At 48.9% G+C, this 17,323-nt stretch overlaps 1 protein-coding gene across 6 annotated transcripts in view; it reads left to right on the top strand.

Moving 5' to 3' along the window:
- UBASH3B (ubiquitin associated and SH3 domain containing B) overlaps positions 1-17,323 on the top strand; it is a 132,830-nt gene that overhangs the window by 80,427 nt on the left and 35,080 nt on the right. The window contains exon 1 of one of the 6 annotated variants that reach the window (XM_072953826.1): positions 8,172-8,321. The exons of the other annotated variants lie outside the window; for them this stretch is intronic. Coding sequence (XP_072809927.1) covers positions 8,242-8,321 — 80 coding nt within the window. The 5' untranslated portion in view covers positions 8,172-8,241. Of the gene's footprint in view, positions 1-8,171; positions 8,322-17,323 lie in introns of those variants that run through there. 6 annotated transcript variants of the gene reach the window in all.

Genomic DNA, 17,323 nt, shown 5'->3' with positions numbered 1-17,323 from the left:
TCGGTCTCGATCTTATAGGCAGTGAGGAGCCGCTGCAGTCTTTGGCGCTCAGCGGCATGGTAACAGTGGTGTTTCAGCAGAAACACTTCCATGAAGGTGTGCACGACAGATTGAAGTACTGATCCCAAGGCAGGGAGAGCGGCTGGGTGAGACAAAGGTTTCTTAAGGATTACGGCAGTGGGACTCAAAAGCAACTTGAGGTCAAGGTCGATGACACAAACTCTTCATAGTTTCCAAAGTACTTTCTGTTCTGTTATCTCTTTTGTTCATATAAACAACTCTTTGGGGAGCGTATTATTACTCTCACTTTAGAGCTTAAGAGAGTGAGATTCGAAGGGTCTGACTGACTCCCTCCCACCTGTTCCTGTGATTGGAGTCTGGACTAAGACCTTGGCCTTCTCTTTCCAGATCCTCTGTTCCTTCCGATACATTTAACGACCTTTTCTCTTGTTTTTTGTGTCCCTGTTAGCACCCAGGCTAGGGAAGCACCATCGGGGGCCCAAGACCTTCTTAGGAAATGAACACTAGGGGAGGTCAGAGATTCTTGGAAGCAGTCTGCTGTGCAATTTTGAATTACTAGCGTCACTATGCTGACATTCTCTGTCCTAGCTAACCTCCAAAACTGTGAATTCAATAAATGCATTCAATAAATTAAGTGCCAAGTATGTGCCAGGTACTTGACTAGGTACTTGAGATCTAGAAATGAACAAGGCCAAGTCCCTGCCCTGAGGAGCCTTCATTCGAGGGCATCACTGTCCACTGGAACATTCTGTGGCGATGAGAATGTTTCGATCTGCACATCCAGCATGGTAGCCACCAGTACCTTCAACGCAGCTAGCGTGATGAGGAACTGAATTTTTCGTTTTATTTTGCACGTGGCTAGTGGCTAGCGTATTGGCCAGGACCGCTCCCATTGAATGATTTAGCAGTGAGGACAATCCCAAAATTTACACTCAATTGCTAAGAAAGGCAAACGACAGGGCGAGATAAGTCTTTTCCTCAGAATAATAGAGGCTGCCTTACTGGCACGTGGCTGCCCTTCCAGAAGTGGAGATGGGCCTTTTAGCCTTCTCTTCCTCAAGGAATTCATCTTTGCGATGCGCTAACAGTGGCATCTCATTTTCCTGAAGGATCGTTCTCTTCGGGTCTTAACTACTGAACACAGAACAGTGGGTGGAGGAGCCCAACCTGTGTTGCAGCTGGGGGAGCAGCTGAAGGAGTCAGACTGAGCACCAGTGACTGAGAGGGAATATGGTCCCCTCTGGCTGGGATGAGGCAGAGTGAGGCTGGAAGCTGCCCCTTGTAGGGAGGGCTGCAGTTGACATGCCTGCTTTCCGTTGCTTGGGGTATTGTAAGTGTGACCCCTGCTTTGTACCCAGTGTCAGTGCCCCTTGAGGATTCTCCGGCCTCGTCCTTCCCTCCCTCCCTTACCGGCCACTCTGATCCGCCCACACCTGGCACTTCTCATTGTCATTTAAGGGCAAGGGAACAGCCCAGCTTCCTCCCCTTGGTGTGTAGAAAGAAAAGAGAATCCACAGGACACGGAGCTCACAGCCTATGAGAACTGGAAGGGGACTTTGAGATCCATCGAAGCCCTTTCCATTTTCCACAGTCCCCGGAAGGTTAGGGACTTGCCCAGGGCCACACAGGGACAGGTCCAGGACAAGAACTGGCTGGACCACCAGCTCATTCTTCTCCCAGGGAAGCCCAACAGTCAAAGGGGCAGAGGGAAGACACGGGTTGGCACGGTGGAGCGGGTACATGATGAGGATTTGTGAGTCCTGGATTCAGAGTTAGCTCTGTTTCAACTCCCCGCCACCTTAAGGAAGTCCTGTTTCCCCTCTCAGCCTCAGCTCCCTGCTCTGTGAAATGGACACATTAGCCTCTCCCGTTCACAGTCCAGTGCTGAGGATGAGTTTCATTAAATCCCCAGAGCTCTTAAGCACGTTGAATGAAGCTGACACCCACTGTCACCTCAACTGCACAGCGCCACGAACCCAGTTTAATACATAAGCACAAGGAACATGCATCCCTTTGCTCCACTCAGCTTCTCAGTTTCCCACCTCGTCCATGAAAAAGACTCAGGTAACCCAGATAGCCGTTGACTTTTTGACTTGTAGCCTTCTGTGGAATGGGCCTGAGCACCGTATACTTTTGGTAGGGGGCGGGGCGGTGAGGGGGCAGGAAAGTGAGGATCAGGTTATGGATTAGGGGAGGCAGCTCAGGCCAGATAACGTAGCCACTCAGAGTGATGGTCTGGCACCACCTGAAGGGGCTTTGCCCAGACAGCTTCAGAAAAGCTTTTGATGTCATTGAAAATGGTTCTGCAGAGCAAGGCATGCTCTCTGCTCTTATCTCTCCCTCCCACCCTGGGAGGGAGGCTTATCAGCCCAGGGGGAAGCAGGCAGGGGGGAAGTGACTCATACAGGATTCTCCTCTGGGCTGGGGACAGAGTCAACACAGCCTTTATCAACTGAGGCTCAGGGTCCTATGATAAAGACTGGATTTATACTTAGAAAAAAGAGAACAGACCAGAAGAAGCACTTTTGTAAATCTCATGGCTAAAGACAAGCCTGGTCCAAGCATAGGTAATTCATTCTAATCTGCTTTGGTTTTCTTACTCATTGGTTAATTTGATTGCCTGTTTCCTGGGGTTCAGAGCTAACGTCAGAAATCGTCTGTATGCAAATACCGCAGCGCCCCTCTCCCTGTTGCCATGAAGGGTGCCGGACGCAGGTGTTCTGGGCGACTCAGGAGCCGGTTGAGGCAGAGGGTCAGTTAATTAGGACGGAAGGAATCAAGCCCCACATTTAGGCATCAGATGACCTTATGTTGGCCTGAGAGAAATCAAGGCTGACTGTAGTCAGGGGTGACATCTGAATGTGGCAGTAAAAATAAACTGCGTGAAAAATTGTTAAGCGCTTTTGGCCTTGAACGTCATGCAGAGCTGTCTCGAGCTGCGTCAGGCCCTGTGCGTGCGGCAGGGATGCAGGCCTCCGTCTTGCTCCCTGGAGCCAGTGACTGGGTTGGATTCTTAAGCTTGCACGTGTTTTCGCTTCAGCCTAGTAACACTGCCTCCCTCTCTACACCTCAACTTCCTCATCTTGTAAAACATCTCAAAGACCTGCCCTGAAGATTAAATCAGATGGTGCCGGGACACTTCCTCCTTCCCCTGCCTCCTCCCTGCAGCACCCCATTCATTCCCAGCGTGTGGTTCCTACATCCCAGGGCCGGGGCAGCTTGGCTCCTTGCAGACTCTGCTCCCTTCACACCCGAGGGTGGGTCTAGCTGTTGGCAAAGGCAGCAGTGCCCCGGTGTGGAGGGCCGCGGTAGGGCGGGGTGCGGGGAGGCGGCGGGGTGTGGGGGGAGGAGGGGGAGGAGGTCAAAGACGAAAGCAGAACCTGGGGCGGGAGGGCTGCCCTGCCAAGACCGCACTGCGGGGGCCCACAGCAAGCCCAGAGGTCGTGTCTTGGTGCTGCTCCCTGTGAAGGGGGTCCCAAGACCACTCGGCAAATGAGCACCTGCCCAGGAGCTCAAGAAGTGGTTCTAGATGGAAAGGGAATCAAGCAGTGCGGTCTCAGCAGAAAGGCAGAGACACCTAGTAATGTGCCAGGAGCCCAGCCTGGGGACTTAGGAGACCCGGCTTCCTGGGCCTGTCAAGTCATTTCCCTCGGTGGGTCTTAGTTCTGCGTCTGTCACGTGAGAGGATTGGTCTTGAAGGCCTGAAACTCTGTGAGCATCCTAAATATTGTATCTTAATACATCCACTGTCAGCAGGATCTGAAGCCGCGGACACAGACACGCTGTGACTCTCGGAGTGCCTGCCGCAGTCCTGCATGTTAGCAAACATCTGATAAATCTAGATGTTCTAGACTGTGGGATCCTAGGTGAATGGGCTGTATTTCTCTATCCAAAATATAAAGTTAATAATTGCCTTCCTGTCCCTGTTTCCTTCTCTCCTACGGCCCTGAGGGAGGAGGCGGCCTCATGAGTTGGAAGGGCTCAAAGCGCTCAGAAGCCCAGTGAGAAGACAAGAACTTATTTCAGAACAAAACAAAGCAAAACAGCTCCTCCTCTGAGTGAGGCTTCCTGAGGGTCCCCGGGCTGCCCAGGGTGGCAGTGTGCTTGTCGGCCAGGAGACACGGCCTGATTCCCTGCATGAGCTCTGGGCGCCGAGGCCAGGGGGTCAGGACGCCGTGGCAAAGGGGTGATGGTCTGGGAAATAGAGTCGGGCCAGCAGACCAGAGGTGGCCCAGGGAGCTGGGACGCTCCCACTTCCCAGCATGTTCGGTAAAGTTCCATTTACAATACGGAAGGTGCCCCCACGAAAGGGGACGCAGTAAGTCATTTCAGGAGTCGCAGCCTGACAGCATTGGAACAGGCCGGGTAGAGTTTCCTGGGACGTCAGCTGCGGCACAAACCTCCCAGGCACCAGCCAAGAACTGTGGCGCCCAGGGGAATCCCCAAGCGAGCTTGCCCTGGAGTCGGGGAAGCTGGGGAAGGCAGTCGGCGGCGGGGGTGGGGAGCAAACCCGGGGCTGCAGAGCACAGACCTCGAAATCGCCACTCCTTCTTGCTGGTTCGCGTGACTGTAACAAGCACTGTGACCTGCCTCGGTCACCCAGGCGACTGAGCTCAGAGAAGTCAGGTCGTTGACCGCAGGCTCTTGAACCTGGATTCCAGCCCCGCTTTGTCTGACTCCAAGTCTGGGTCCTGGCCGCTCCGTTCGACCCCTCCCTTAAGTACCAGGCTATGACTCTTGGCCGTGTAATGGCCTAAATCAGGTTTAAATGGTGGCAGGAATGAGACGAGGATGTATTCATGATGAAGGAATCAGATCAGCCAGCTTCAGTTGGTTCTGAGATCGACGTCGCCTCCCATCTGCTGCACTGAACACCTAGGTTTCTCCTTAAGGCTGGGGTTGGTCTCACCAGCTGTATCAGCCAACGCTGAATCGACGTTACTTCCCTGCCTAGCGTCCCTTTCCTGAAAAGCTGGACACCCATTCATTTCCTAGCACTCCACACCAGAAACTTAGTGACTGAAAACGCGCGTGTTTATCGTCTCAGGTTTCTGTGGACGAGGAGTCCAGGCTGGCTGGGTTCTTGGCTCAGAGTCTGCCTGCAGTGAAGCTGTGGTTGGGCTGTGTTCTTATCTGGAGCTTCAGCTGGGGTCCACCTCCAGCCTCATTCAGGTTGCGGGCAGAATTCATGGCCTTTTGGTTGTAGGACGGAGGGCCCCAGCTTTTTGCCGGCTGTTAGCTTGAAGCCAGTCTCTGGTCTTAGAGGCCACCTGCATTTCCCTGCCACCCGGGTCTCTCCATAGGCAGTTCACAGGGCCAGCAGGGGAGTGAGGCATTTAGAGTCTTGTATGTGTAGCACAATGGAATCGCAAAGGACAGCCAACCCCTTGGCCGTACAAGGTAACCTAATCATGGGAGGGACAGCATCATCTTGGCCACATTCTTGTGAACAGAAGCCAAGCATGGGTCTCACCTGCATTCTGTGGGAGAGGATTACACACAGGAAGCAGGGACCACTGAGACGTCACCATAGACACCACACCGGATATCTGTACCTTTAACATCTTCATGAAGTTCACTTTTTAAAAAAGCTTATTTAACACCTACTATGTGGCAAAGACTAGACCCGCTATTAGGACTACAAAGTATGTAAGAGACGGTCTCTCCGTCAGGTAGCTCACAGTCATCATGGAAGACAACTCATCTAAGTGTAATGCAGGGTGGATGGGGTGGTTTGGGTGCCCAGACCAGTCGGGGACAGCTTCCAGAGGGGACAAAACCCACGGGGAATGTTAAAACATAGGTAGGAAGCAGCCAGGTAAACTGAGGGTAGAGTCAGCCTTGCAGAAATGGGAGCACATAGGAGAAGGGCGTGGGCTGAAAGACAAGAGCCAGGGAGCAGGATGCGCGAGGGTGAGGCTGAAGAGTCGGCAGAACGAGGCCATGGGAGGTGCGGGGTGCCTGGTAAGGGGTGCACGTGTTCTTAGAGATGATGGTGTTTACAAATAGGATGGGCGTGCTTTAGACGGACCCCTGAATGGCAGCAAGTGTCTAAACTAGCCAACCCCACTTTGCCCTGAGTCTCCGCAACCCTTCCTGACACCTCTTTTCATATTACATTTATAAGTACATTCATTGCTCATGCGGTGGACTCCAAGACTGTCCAGATCTTCTGCCTGTGTGGATTGTGGGCTCCACAGATACCTCCCGAAATAGGCGGCCAGTGGAACAGGATCGGCTCTGGCAGACCTTGGTGCACACCGATGACTCAGTGATGTCTCTCTGCCTTACAGCCTCCTTAAAGGTCCAGCCAAGAATCCCATGATAACAACCTGTCCTCCTGGTAGAAAACGCTCAGCTTAATTCTTCAAACCCAGCGCTTAAATCTGTTTGCCCACGTGCACCTTTGAAACCGACCTCAATCACTTAATGGATGGAGAGGCATGGGTGGGGGGAGAGAGGTGCTGAGCAGAACATGAGTTTGACATGAACTTGAAAATGAGGCCTGTTTTGATCCCAGAACTGTCGTGGACTTATTGCATGCCTTGAACACTGATCCCTGTCTTTCTACACCACGGTTTCATCGTGTGTAAAATGGAGGCAGGAGTACCCACTCCACCAAATTGGCTTAAGGATTAAATAAGCTGTGTGTCTGTAGATACACAGCACATGACAGGGGCTCTGTTAATGTCGGCATCCTCCTCCTTCCAATATCTGTTGAGGTCGTCGTGGGATGACTTACTTCCCTGGAGGGCAGGGGCCACCATTTCCTGTCTTTATATTCACTTAATGCAGTGTTTGGCAGCAGAGCTGGACACAGTGCATGCTGATGAAGGAATGTTGCATGGAGTGAAGGAACAAACAAATGAACGGCTGAGGGTTAGACCGAGAAAGCAGCGCCGTCATGGTTTGAAGCCAGTTCCTGCACTTCACCTCACTGTGGTCAGAAGCAAGGTGGCCGCGCTGGTCCTGACGGCCGTCTGCCCGGGAGGCCGTGTGGTCCAGCGGCTGAGCATCCGCTCAGTCCCAGTTGAGGGACCCGGGCCACGTCCTACAATTGCTCTAAGCCTCACTTTTCTCACCTGTACAGTGAGGGCAATAACAGCACCTACCTCAACTGCACGAGATCATTTATATTTAAAACGTTTAGTGCGGTGCCCGGCTCCCGGCCAACACTCACTACACATGAGCGAATAGATCACTTGTGTGAAGCAGGACTTGGCGACGGTGTCTGGCGACAGTGGCTCTGTTTGGTCTGTGTGCTTTTCTCTGACCCACAAACACTGTGAGTCAGTCTCTCATGTAGCTTTGGGCTGAAACCATTTCCGAAGGACTGAAAAACCACCCATGTTTAAGTATTTTTAGCTGATTCTAGTGGCTCGGAGTGGGGGGGGGGGGAATATCAGCGTCTGCAACCTGAAATGACTCTTCGTTTTCATGTGTTTCTCCCAGAGGCTTTTTGGTGGGGTGGGAGAGGGGCTGTTCCCTCCCTGTGTGTTAAACCCCACTTGCCAGTTGCTGCGGTCAAGATTAAGCTCCCAGAACCAGGGACCTCACAGACCTCAGAGCGCTGGACAAGAACAGGCAGAGTTCTGGTCCCACCTCTGCCATCTGCTGCTGTGTGAGCTGAGCATGCGTTTTAACCTCTCTGTTGCCTCCTTCTCAGCTGTGAAATGAAAACAAGGAGGATGCTCTGCCCACCTCTCAGGGCTGTTAGGAGGATCCAGGAGGGAATCTGTAAGAGGAAAGCTTCATCACTACTGTTGTGTTTAGCAGTGAGCCCCATCCTCCTCCTCCTCCTTCCCAGGCAAGTCCTGCCTCCCCGAGGACAGTCACTTCTTGGCTTTCTGTATCTTCCTGCAGAAGCTCTCCTGCCTTCTGCACGCCTCGGAGCACTCAGGGCTCCCCGTGGCTCCGAATTAACCTCCTGCCCTCTACCTGGTCCCACAGGGACACAGCCTCTTTTATGCAGCAGACACCTCTGCTCCCCCGCCAGCTGGACTTTCCTCTGCAGGGACGCAGAGACTCGGGACAACAGACGCTGCCCCTCCAGGGCTGCCTGATTCCCATGGTTTTCTATAGAGCCCGTAACCTAGAAACAGAATCTTTGGGGCTGATGCCTTCATGTGAAACTGAACCGAGCGGCTAGTTAGAGCATGGACCCACATTCCACCGCCAGGTCTCTCCTAGAGGAGGAAAAGTGTATGAAAGCACACAGAAATGGTGAAGTCCCGGAGAGGACAGAGGAGCTTGTCATCAAGAGATAAGTCATGGCCACACCGATGGAGCACCTATTCCAGGCAGGGGACTGGGCCAAGGGTTACTGTGACTTTCGTGATTTCATTTCATCTGATTCTGGGAACGCTGTGTCCTCAGCTTGCTGTGTGTCCTCCGGCAAAACAGAGGCAGTTTCTGATCCCCTGTTGCTCAGGGAGTTGTAACAGCTGAGCATGTGCAGTGGGTTGAACTTCGGACACTTTTATCCTGTTCTCCTGGGAGCTGGTTCAGACAGTTTTACTCTGCAGAGTGGGGAATGCAGGCCCCACAGGGAGCACTAGCAACAAGATCGTAGAAGGAAAAGGGAACCCTGGCCAGCCTCTCCCCTGTGCCTGGTGACTGTGGACTCCCAGCTCAGGGCGGTCCCTCCTCTCCTTGGGTTCCTTCAGGGAGCGGGAACTGTCCCTCCCCTGCCCCGGGCCTCTTAGTGACTCCCAACGTCCTTCCTTACGGAGTCTAAATTCTCCACCTGCCTCCCCACAGTCTGGGTTGTGTCCCCCCACGCCCCCAGGAAACCTCCCGTGGACTATCTCTGCACCAGCCACACATCTCTGGCTGCCTCTCCCTCGGCACCTTTCCCTGTGGTACTGCCTCATCTGAAGAGCTTTTGTCTCCCCCCAGATCTCGTATACTCGTCAAGACCTGCCCAGAGGGTTGTAGCTTGTTTTAGCAGAGAGGGGACCTGGGCCTTCTGATGCCCAGTCTTGAAGGATTCCTATTAGCCTGGAACTTACAGGCATTTGTTCTGGGAGAATTGCAAAGACCGTTAAGTAATATGCACAGGCATATATGCAAATGTGATTTCTAAGTGCCTAGTATATGCCAGATGCTGTGCCGAGCTCCTCAGATACGTTCTCTGACATTGATATTCATCATCGTTCGGTCCTGCAAGGTAGGTATTGTCATCCCCATTTAAGAGACTGGGGAAATGAATCTTAGGATAATTAACTTGTCCACAGTTCCGCAATTAGTCAGAGCTGGGCTCCCAAGAACGGGCTCCTTTTATACTGCAAAGGCTCCCTTGTGCCTCCGTGCAAACACTCATTGATCCGAGGGGGAGGCAGGGCCTTGTCTGGATCCTAGGGAGACTTACAACAGAGGCAAGGAGAAGTGTGTTTTCTTAAGTCACCACCTGTGGTCTAATGGCTGGTCTCCCAATGACAAACTGCTGCCTCCCTCCAGCAGAGGCCAGAGCTCCAGCCCCTTCCGAGCAAGAACAAAACGGGGCCTCTCCACGTGGGCTCCTGAGCCCCGCCACCTAAAAGCATCAGGGACCCTAGGCCGCATTGTCCCTGCTAGCCAGCCCCCGAGGAGCGCTGCTTAACAGGCTCTTTATGCGTTGGACAATCGAGTCTTGCTGATGGGGGAGAAAGACGGGCATCATGGCAGGTTGGAGCTCTTCCACGGGAAGCCCTTCTTAAGCCCCCAAATAGCTCAGCAACCTTTTTTCCTTCTCTGATTAGCTTTATATATATATTTTAAAAAGCCCACAGCTTTTTCCTCCCGTCAGAGGGCCTTTTGATGGTAGCGTCCCCGGCCCCCCGGCGGGCTTGCTCGCCCATTGATTATTAGATGGGTGGCTCTCAGACAGGCCACAGCGGCCGAAAGCGCAGGCCATTAGCCCAGCCAGCTGAAAGGGTTCACCACCAGGAGACTGATTCTGAAGTCGGGTCTTTATGATCAATATATCTTTCTCCATTAGGTTCATTTCCTCCAAAGGAAATGGGTAGGACCATTATGGTTTATGTGTATTGACGGCCTCTCCACTGCCCTCCATCAGCTTCACAGGGAGGAAACCAGAGCCGGCAGCGACTTCAGAGATGAGGTTGTTAAACTGAACTGCCCTGGCTCTTCGCAAGCCTGTCTCACTGGCCTTGGTGACCAAAAGCAGCCAGAATTCCTTGCATGAAAGGGATGGAATAAATGGCTTGGTTATATAGGAAAAGAGTGGCCAGCTCTGCCAGGTACAGAAAATGTGGCATGAGTTGGAAGGACTTTGTGCAAAGAAGAACTTTCCAAGCACAAGGGCTGTCAGGTAACAAAGGAACATTGCTGACTCCCCTTTTCTTAAAAGTTTTTTTTTTGTACCTGGTAGAGTAAGAACAGGGAAGATTCCTTCGAAGGCACAAACTCGAAGGGGTACAACTCTGGTCATCAGAAGGAAGGGACAGGATGGTCTCAAGATCCTTTCCAGTCATGGGATCACTGTTTATCACTTACAGTTGCTTCTGAGGACCTCAAAACACTTGACAGATGTCACATCTCTCTATCTCAACCTTCTTGTTTGGGCATTTTCACCACCTTTGGAGAAATGACTTCCTTTGGGAAACAACAGCTGAAAACTGGATCCTGTGTTCTAGCTCCTGCAAGGACCCCCTGGGGCAACAGTATTTGGCCGATCCTTGATTTTCACTTGAGCCAGGAAGGCTCGGCTGGAATAGCACCTCCGCCCCCTTCCTGACTTGTGCGGCTCTTAGCCGCTCCTCAAATGCTCCCCTGCATTTGTGGGGCCTCTGACCATCAATAAAAGTGGGATTAAATCTATAAGGATTTTACTAGCCACTGGTAACCGAGAGGGTAACTATATCAGAAACTGAAGTCACGATTAACAGGCAATAATGAGTGAGAGGAGCAGCAGGATGTGAATTTCAGAGGATTAAGCTGGTTGCTCTCTAAGCATCTCCCATCGCTGGTCACGGGGGCCTGGACTCCTCCTGTCTGCTCTGTCTTCTGTGTCTGTCCACCCCATCCTCATACCCTGCTGCTCCTGACCGGGGGGCTCTGCACATGGGGGATACTCTCTCCTGCCAAGAAGTCCCGTTCCAACCTGGAAGGGTACCCCAGGAGTCTGGAGCAGACCTCCAGTGAGAGGTTTAGGGGCCACTTCTCCCTGGTTCTCCAGACAAGGTTTGGAGGCCACTGGCTGAGATGCCGCCCAGGGTTCCAGGCTCATGCTTCGACTACTCAGTCTATGCCTTTGATGGATGCAGACTTTTGTCAGAGTGTCCAGAACCAGCCCCGGGACTGGGACAACCACAGAGATGACTAGCCCAGCTGACCTGTCAAGGAAGAGCCATCCTGGTCCAGGGAGGCTCCTAACAATACCAGCTTCACCAATTACCAGGCGGCTTTAATGCCTACGTGCCTGGTACATCCATCAGTGACTTCCTTATCCTTATTTTTCTCCTACTGAAAAAAACAGGTGCAGAGTTACCTGCCTGCCCTCTGTTCTCAGGGTAGCCATCAGCTTCAGGCAGAATCAAGCCTGCCTCAAATCCATGAAGAAGGTCAGCCCTGAGCAGGTGACACTTCCTGGGGCACAATGAAAGTCACTGCTCTTTCTACCTAAAACCACATTACAAAGCAGCGTCTGTTTTTCACATACACCCTAAAAGAATTCCTCAACTTCAGTGGCACCAGCGGCCTTCTTATATGACTAAGACTCTCTGACTAGGAAAAGCAGAAGCTGGACTTTAGCTAAGTCTGCCCATCCCCCAGCCTGGTGACGCTCCAGGGAAAAGAATGAGAGATCTTGACGAATTAGGTCATCTTTTAATTGAATTCACAGTATTAGATGTGGAAGATTTGACAACTGGTACCCAGGACATGGAGAACATTTTTTAAAATCTTCTATCAGCATTAAATGTTTCTAAAATTCAAGACTGTCTTGGCTACATGAAAGAAAGATGTAATTTAATTTCAGTTGCACAGGAAGCTTTATCCACTTGGAGGATTACATACTTGACCCCTTGTCTCTTCTCTTGCACACAAAAAAAGTCCAAGGTCACAGAGAACCAATGCACAGAGTGGATGGGATCCTGAGGCCACGAGCACACAGCTACCAGCAGTCCTAAGACCAGGACTGAGCAACTTCAAGTAACTGGAAAGCTCAACAAATTCGTTTCCTACTTAATTGAATCAAGATCTTAGATTTTAAGGGAATATATTACCATTTCCATTAGTATAGATGCTGCCCGTTGCTTTTCACTGCAGGTGTCAGACTTTTGAGTTGTGTCAAGTGCAATAAAATAGGGGCTGAGCTGTCCTTCGAAGGACTGTGAGAGATGAGCTGCTCTGGAGAACCTGGCGGGAGGGGTGACCCATCTGCCTGAGCCAGGGATGGCTTGAATATTTATTGACGTCAGTATTGAACGAGTTGGGAGCTGAAGGTATTCCTTAGACAGGAGGCAGGAATCCAGTGAGCAGCCTGAAAGCAACTTCTGGCTTCCAAACAGAGACCAGGACTCATGGTCAAGGTAACAGAGAAAGCTTTCGGAATACAGTACGTGGCAACTAGCCCGTGTCTGTTCGTGATACTTGGTGTAGCTCCAGTTAGCCCAGACCCCCAGGTTCTCCAGGGAACTCATCTCCCACCCACTACCACTCCAGCCCAAACTTGTTTCCACCCCTGCATTCTCTCTCAGGGATGGCTTCACCAACCACACAGGTGTTCAAGTTACCATTCCTAATCCGTCTCCAAGCTTCATTCAATCAACAATCCAAACATCCTGCTTATAGTTCAACCTCTCAGTGTCCTCCTTCTGATCTACCATCAAGGCCTTCTAAACAGCATACAGTTTCTCTCCCTTAAATCCATCCCTCACCTGCAAATCTGATCATGCTTGACTCTACTGTTCCCCACTGCCTCGTTCCCCAAGCTCTCTAAACGGCAGACACTTGGGAGCTGTCCCCTGCCTCCCTGCTCAGGCTCATCTTGACCTTCTTCCAGCTTTACCACTTTTGCTCTAGGGTCACCAAATTCTAACTTCCCTGCACATACCTTGCTGTGTCTTGCCTTTCTCCATTAGTGCTTTTTTTTTTAATTCTTATTTTTTTTTATTGAAATGTAGTTGATTTACAATGTTAGTTTCAGGTGTACAGCAAAGCAATTCAGTTATACATATACATACATGTGTAAATAATTTTTTCAGATTCTTTTCCATTACATCTCATTATAAGAAACTGAACATCGTTCCCAGTGCTATACAGTAGGTCCTTGTTTATCTATTTTATTTATTTATTTTTAATTGAAGTACCATCAGTTATAATGTGTCAATTTCTGGTGTACAGCACAATGGCCCAGTCATGCCCATACATACATGTATTCGTTTTCATATTCTTTTTCATTGAAGGTTATTAAACAATATTGATCATAGTTCCCTGTGCTGTACAGCAGAAAATTTTTGTATATATTTTTATACATAGTGGCTAACATTTGTAAATCCCAAACTCCCAAATTTATCCCTTCCCACCCCCTTTCCCTGGTAACCATAAGATTTTTTTACTATGTGAGTCTGTTTCTGTTTTGTAGATGAGTTCATTAGTATCCTTTTTTTTTTTAAGACACCACATATGAGTAATATCATGATATTTTTCTTTCTCTTTCTGGCTTACTTCACTTAGAATGATGATCTCTAGGTCCATCCATGTTGCTACAAATGGCATTATTCTATTCGTTTTTATGGCTGAGTAGTATTCCATTGCATAAATATACCACAACTTCTTTATCCAGTCATCTGTCGATGGACATTTAGGTTGCTTCCATGTCTTGGCTATTGTATACAGTGCTGCTATGAACATTGGGGTGCATGTATCTTTTCGCATTAGAGTTTCATCTGGATATATACCGAGAAGTGGGATTGCTGGACCATACAGTAAGTCTATTTTTAGTTTTTTGAGGAATCTCCATACTATTTTCCATAATGGCTACACCAAACTACATTCCCACCAGCAGTGTAGGAGGGTGCCCTTTTTTCCACATCCTCTTCGGCATTTGTAACTCATGGATTTTTTTTTAAAACATTTTTTTATTGAGTTATAGTCACTTTATAATGTTGTGTCAAATTCCAGTGTAGAGCACAATTTTTCAGTTATACATGAACATACATACATTCATTGTCACATTTATTTTCTCTGTGAGCTACCACAAGATCTTGTATATATTTCCCTGTGCTATACAGTATAATTTTGTTTATCTATTCTACATATGCCTGTCAGTATCTACAAATTTGGACTCCCAGTCTATCCCTTCCCATCCCCCTCCCCCTTGGCAACCGCAAGTTTGTATTCTGTGTCTAAACTCATGGACTTCTGAATGATGGCCATCCTGACTGGTGTGAGGTGATACCTCATTGTGGTTTTGATTTGCTTTTCTCTGATAATTAGTGATATTGAGCATTTTTTTTATGTGCCTGTTGGCAATTTGTATGTCTTCACTGGAGAATTGCTTGTTTTAAGTCCTCTGCCCATTTTTTAATTGGGTTGTTTGTTTTTTGTTATTAGGTTGTATGAGCTGTTTATATATTCTGGAAATTAAGCCTTTGTCAGTCACATCATTTGCAAATATTTTCTCCCAGTCCATAGGTTGTTGTTTTGTTTTGCTTATAGTTTCCTTTGCTCTGCAAAAGCTTATAAGTTTAATTAGGTCCCATTTGTTTATTTTGGCTCTTATTTCCATTGCCTGGGTTGACGGCCCTAGGAGAACATTGCTAAGATTTATGTCAGAGAATGTTTTGCCTATGTTTTCTTCTAGGAGATTTATTGTGTCTTGTCTTATATTTAAGTCTTTAAGCCATTTTGAGTTTATTTTTGTGTATGGAGTGAAGGAGTGTTCTAACTTCACTGATTTACATGCTGCTGTCCAGTTTTCCCAACACCACTTGCTGAAGAGACTGTCTTTTCTCCATTGTATATTCTTGCCTTCTTTGTTGAAGATTAATTGACCATAGGTCTGTGGATTTATTTCTGGGCTCTCTGTTCTGTTCCATTGATTCATATGTCTGTTTTTATGCCAATACCATGCTGTTTTGATTACTTTAGCTCTGTATAGTATTGTCTAAAGTCTAGGAGGGTTATTTTTCCAGCTTCATTCTTTTTCTTCAGTATTGCTTTGGAAATTCTGGGTCTTTTGTGATTCCATATAAATTTGGAGATCACTTGTTCTAATTCTGTAAAACACACACACACACACACACACAAAACAAAAAAAAACTGTCCTGGGTAACTTGATAGGCATCGCATTAAATCTATAGATTGCCTTAGGCAGTATGGCCACTTTAATGATATTGATTCTTCCATTCCAAGAACATGGGATATCTTTCCATTTCTTTAAGTCATCTTTAATTTCCTTAATCAATATTTTGTAGTTCTCCAAGTATAAGTCTTTCACCTCCTCGGTCAGATTTATTCCTAAGTATTTTGTTGTTTCAGATGCAATTTTAAAAGTGATCGTTTCTTTACTTTCTTTTCATGCTAATTCACTGTTAGTGTAAAGAAATGATTTTAGAATGTCAATCTTGTATCCTGTTACCTGACTGAATTCTTTTGTTAGCTCTAGTAATTTTTTTTGTGGAGCTTACGGGTTTCTATATACAGTATCATATCATCTGCACATAGTGACAATTTCACCTCTTCTCTTCCGATTTGGACCCCTCTTATCTCTTTTTCTTGCCAGATTGCTGTGGCTAGGACTTCCAAGACTATGTTGAATAAACTGTTGAATAGGTGAGAGTGGGCATCCTTGTCTTGTTCCATATTTTAGCAGGAAAGTTTTCAGTTTTTCACCATTGAGTACTATGCTGGCTGTGGGTTTGTCATAAATAGCTTTTATTATGTTGACGTATGTTCCCTCTATACCCACTTTGGTAAGAGATTTTATCATAAATGGGTGTTGAATTTTATCAAATACTTTTTCTGCATCTATCGAGATGATCATGTGGTTTTTGTCCTTTCTTTTGTGGATGTGGTATATCACATTGATTTGCATATCAAACTTTAGATCAGAAAGTGATGACACTTGATCAACTCTGGGTTTTATCTTTGGTTTACATTTGGTTTCCTGGTAAGAGGTCCCTGGGAGGAGAAGGGAAAAAAGAGATTAGGAAGGAGGAAAAGCAGGAGGGAAGGCAGGCGGGAGGGGGAAGTGATGCTGTGCTTGGTCTCCCACAGGTGGAAAGGGAAAGGAAGAGGGCAACCTGTGACCCTGGTGGTAGGGTAGAGCCGTGGCCCCGGGCCAGAGCCACCGCGAACCCAGAACTCTGCAGAGCTGGGAGGAGCTCCCCCGGAGTGAAGCAAGGCAATCAGTGGGTGCTGCCCACTCGCCCCCAGCTGGCTAATTTCCTTGCAGCTGCTTGCTCGATTTTTTGATGAGCCATGGCTTTTATATGATTTATGCTGTTCTTCCCCATCATTAGGAGGCATAAGGGTTTGTTTTGGTTTTGGTGTTTTTTTTTTTGCACTCCACCAAGAGTGAACCCTAGACGTAACTGGGAAGATTAGGACCAGGGTCAAGCGTCAAATTCGTGTTCTCATGTAATAGAACTACAGTAGTTCAGCTGTCTGCTGATTCCAACCATGGGAGTCCCACCTGAATCACTGGTTGCTATAATCCAATGGCTGGACTGCTCTCCTTTGAGTAGACAGGGATACTCCCCCTTTTTCTGCTCAAGGTCCCCAGCAGGCTCTGCCAGTGGCTGAGTCACTCTGAGGGTAGCAGCTGTTTAGGCTCAGCCTGGTGTTCTGGGGTCCACCCCACACACCCCACTGTTCTTGGCATTGGCCCCACGGATGGACCACGGAGGTGGGAACTCTATGGTAACAGTCTTTCTTCAGGGGGCTGGAGCGGGGAGATGTGTTCTGCCCCTGCCCGTGTGCAGTCTGTTCTGTGGGCAGAGTTCTGGGAACAAACTCAGCCCAAACCGCCGTCAGCCTGGCAGTGGGTGAGGCAGCAGCTCTGCCGGTGGCTGTGACCCTTGGGAAGCAGGGCTGTTCCTCCTCCTACGGCCTCCTGCCTCAAGAATCACACACCTGTTTCAGATCGGTAACAACTTCCTAGAAACAAAGCCAAACAAAAAACCACTTTTATAGCACGTTGCTGCCAGGAAGTTCTTTCTGGTGTCTAACTGGAGTCCTTTGTGTTGTAGCCAGAGCTTATTTTTGTACCCTCATCGGAGAAGGTACATCAGATATGATAACCAGACACAAAACTGAAGCCCTTTCAGACTCGTCTTCAGAAAGAACTTGGGTC

Source organism: Vicugna pacos, chromosome 33 (genome assembly GCF_048564905.1).
Source record: "Vicugna pacos chromosome 33, VicPac4, whole genome shotgun sequence".
Taxonomy (NCBI): Eukaryota; Metazoa; Chordata; class Mammalia; order Artiodactyla; family Camelidae; genus Vicugna; species Vicugna pacos.
The sequence above is the reverse complement of the archived record's forward strand: the minus strand, read 5'-3'. Positions and strand labels throughout refer to the sequence as shown.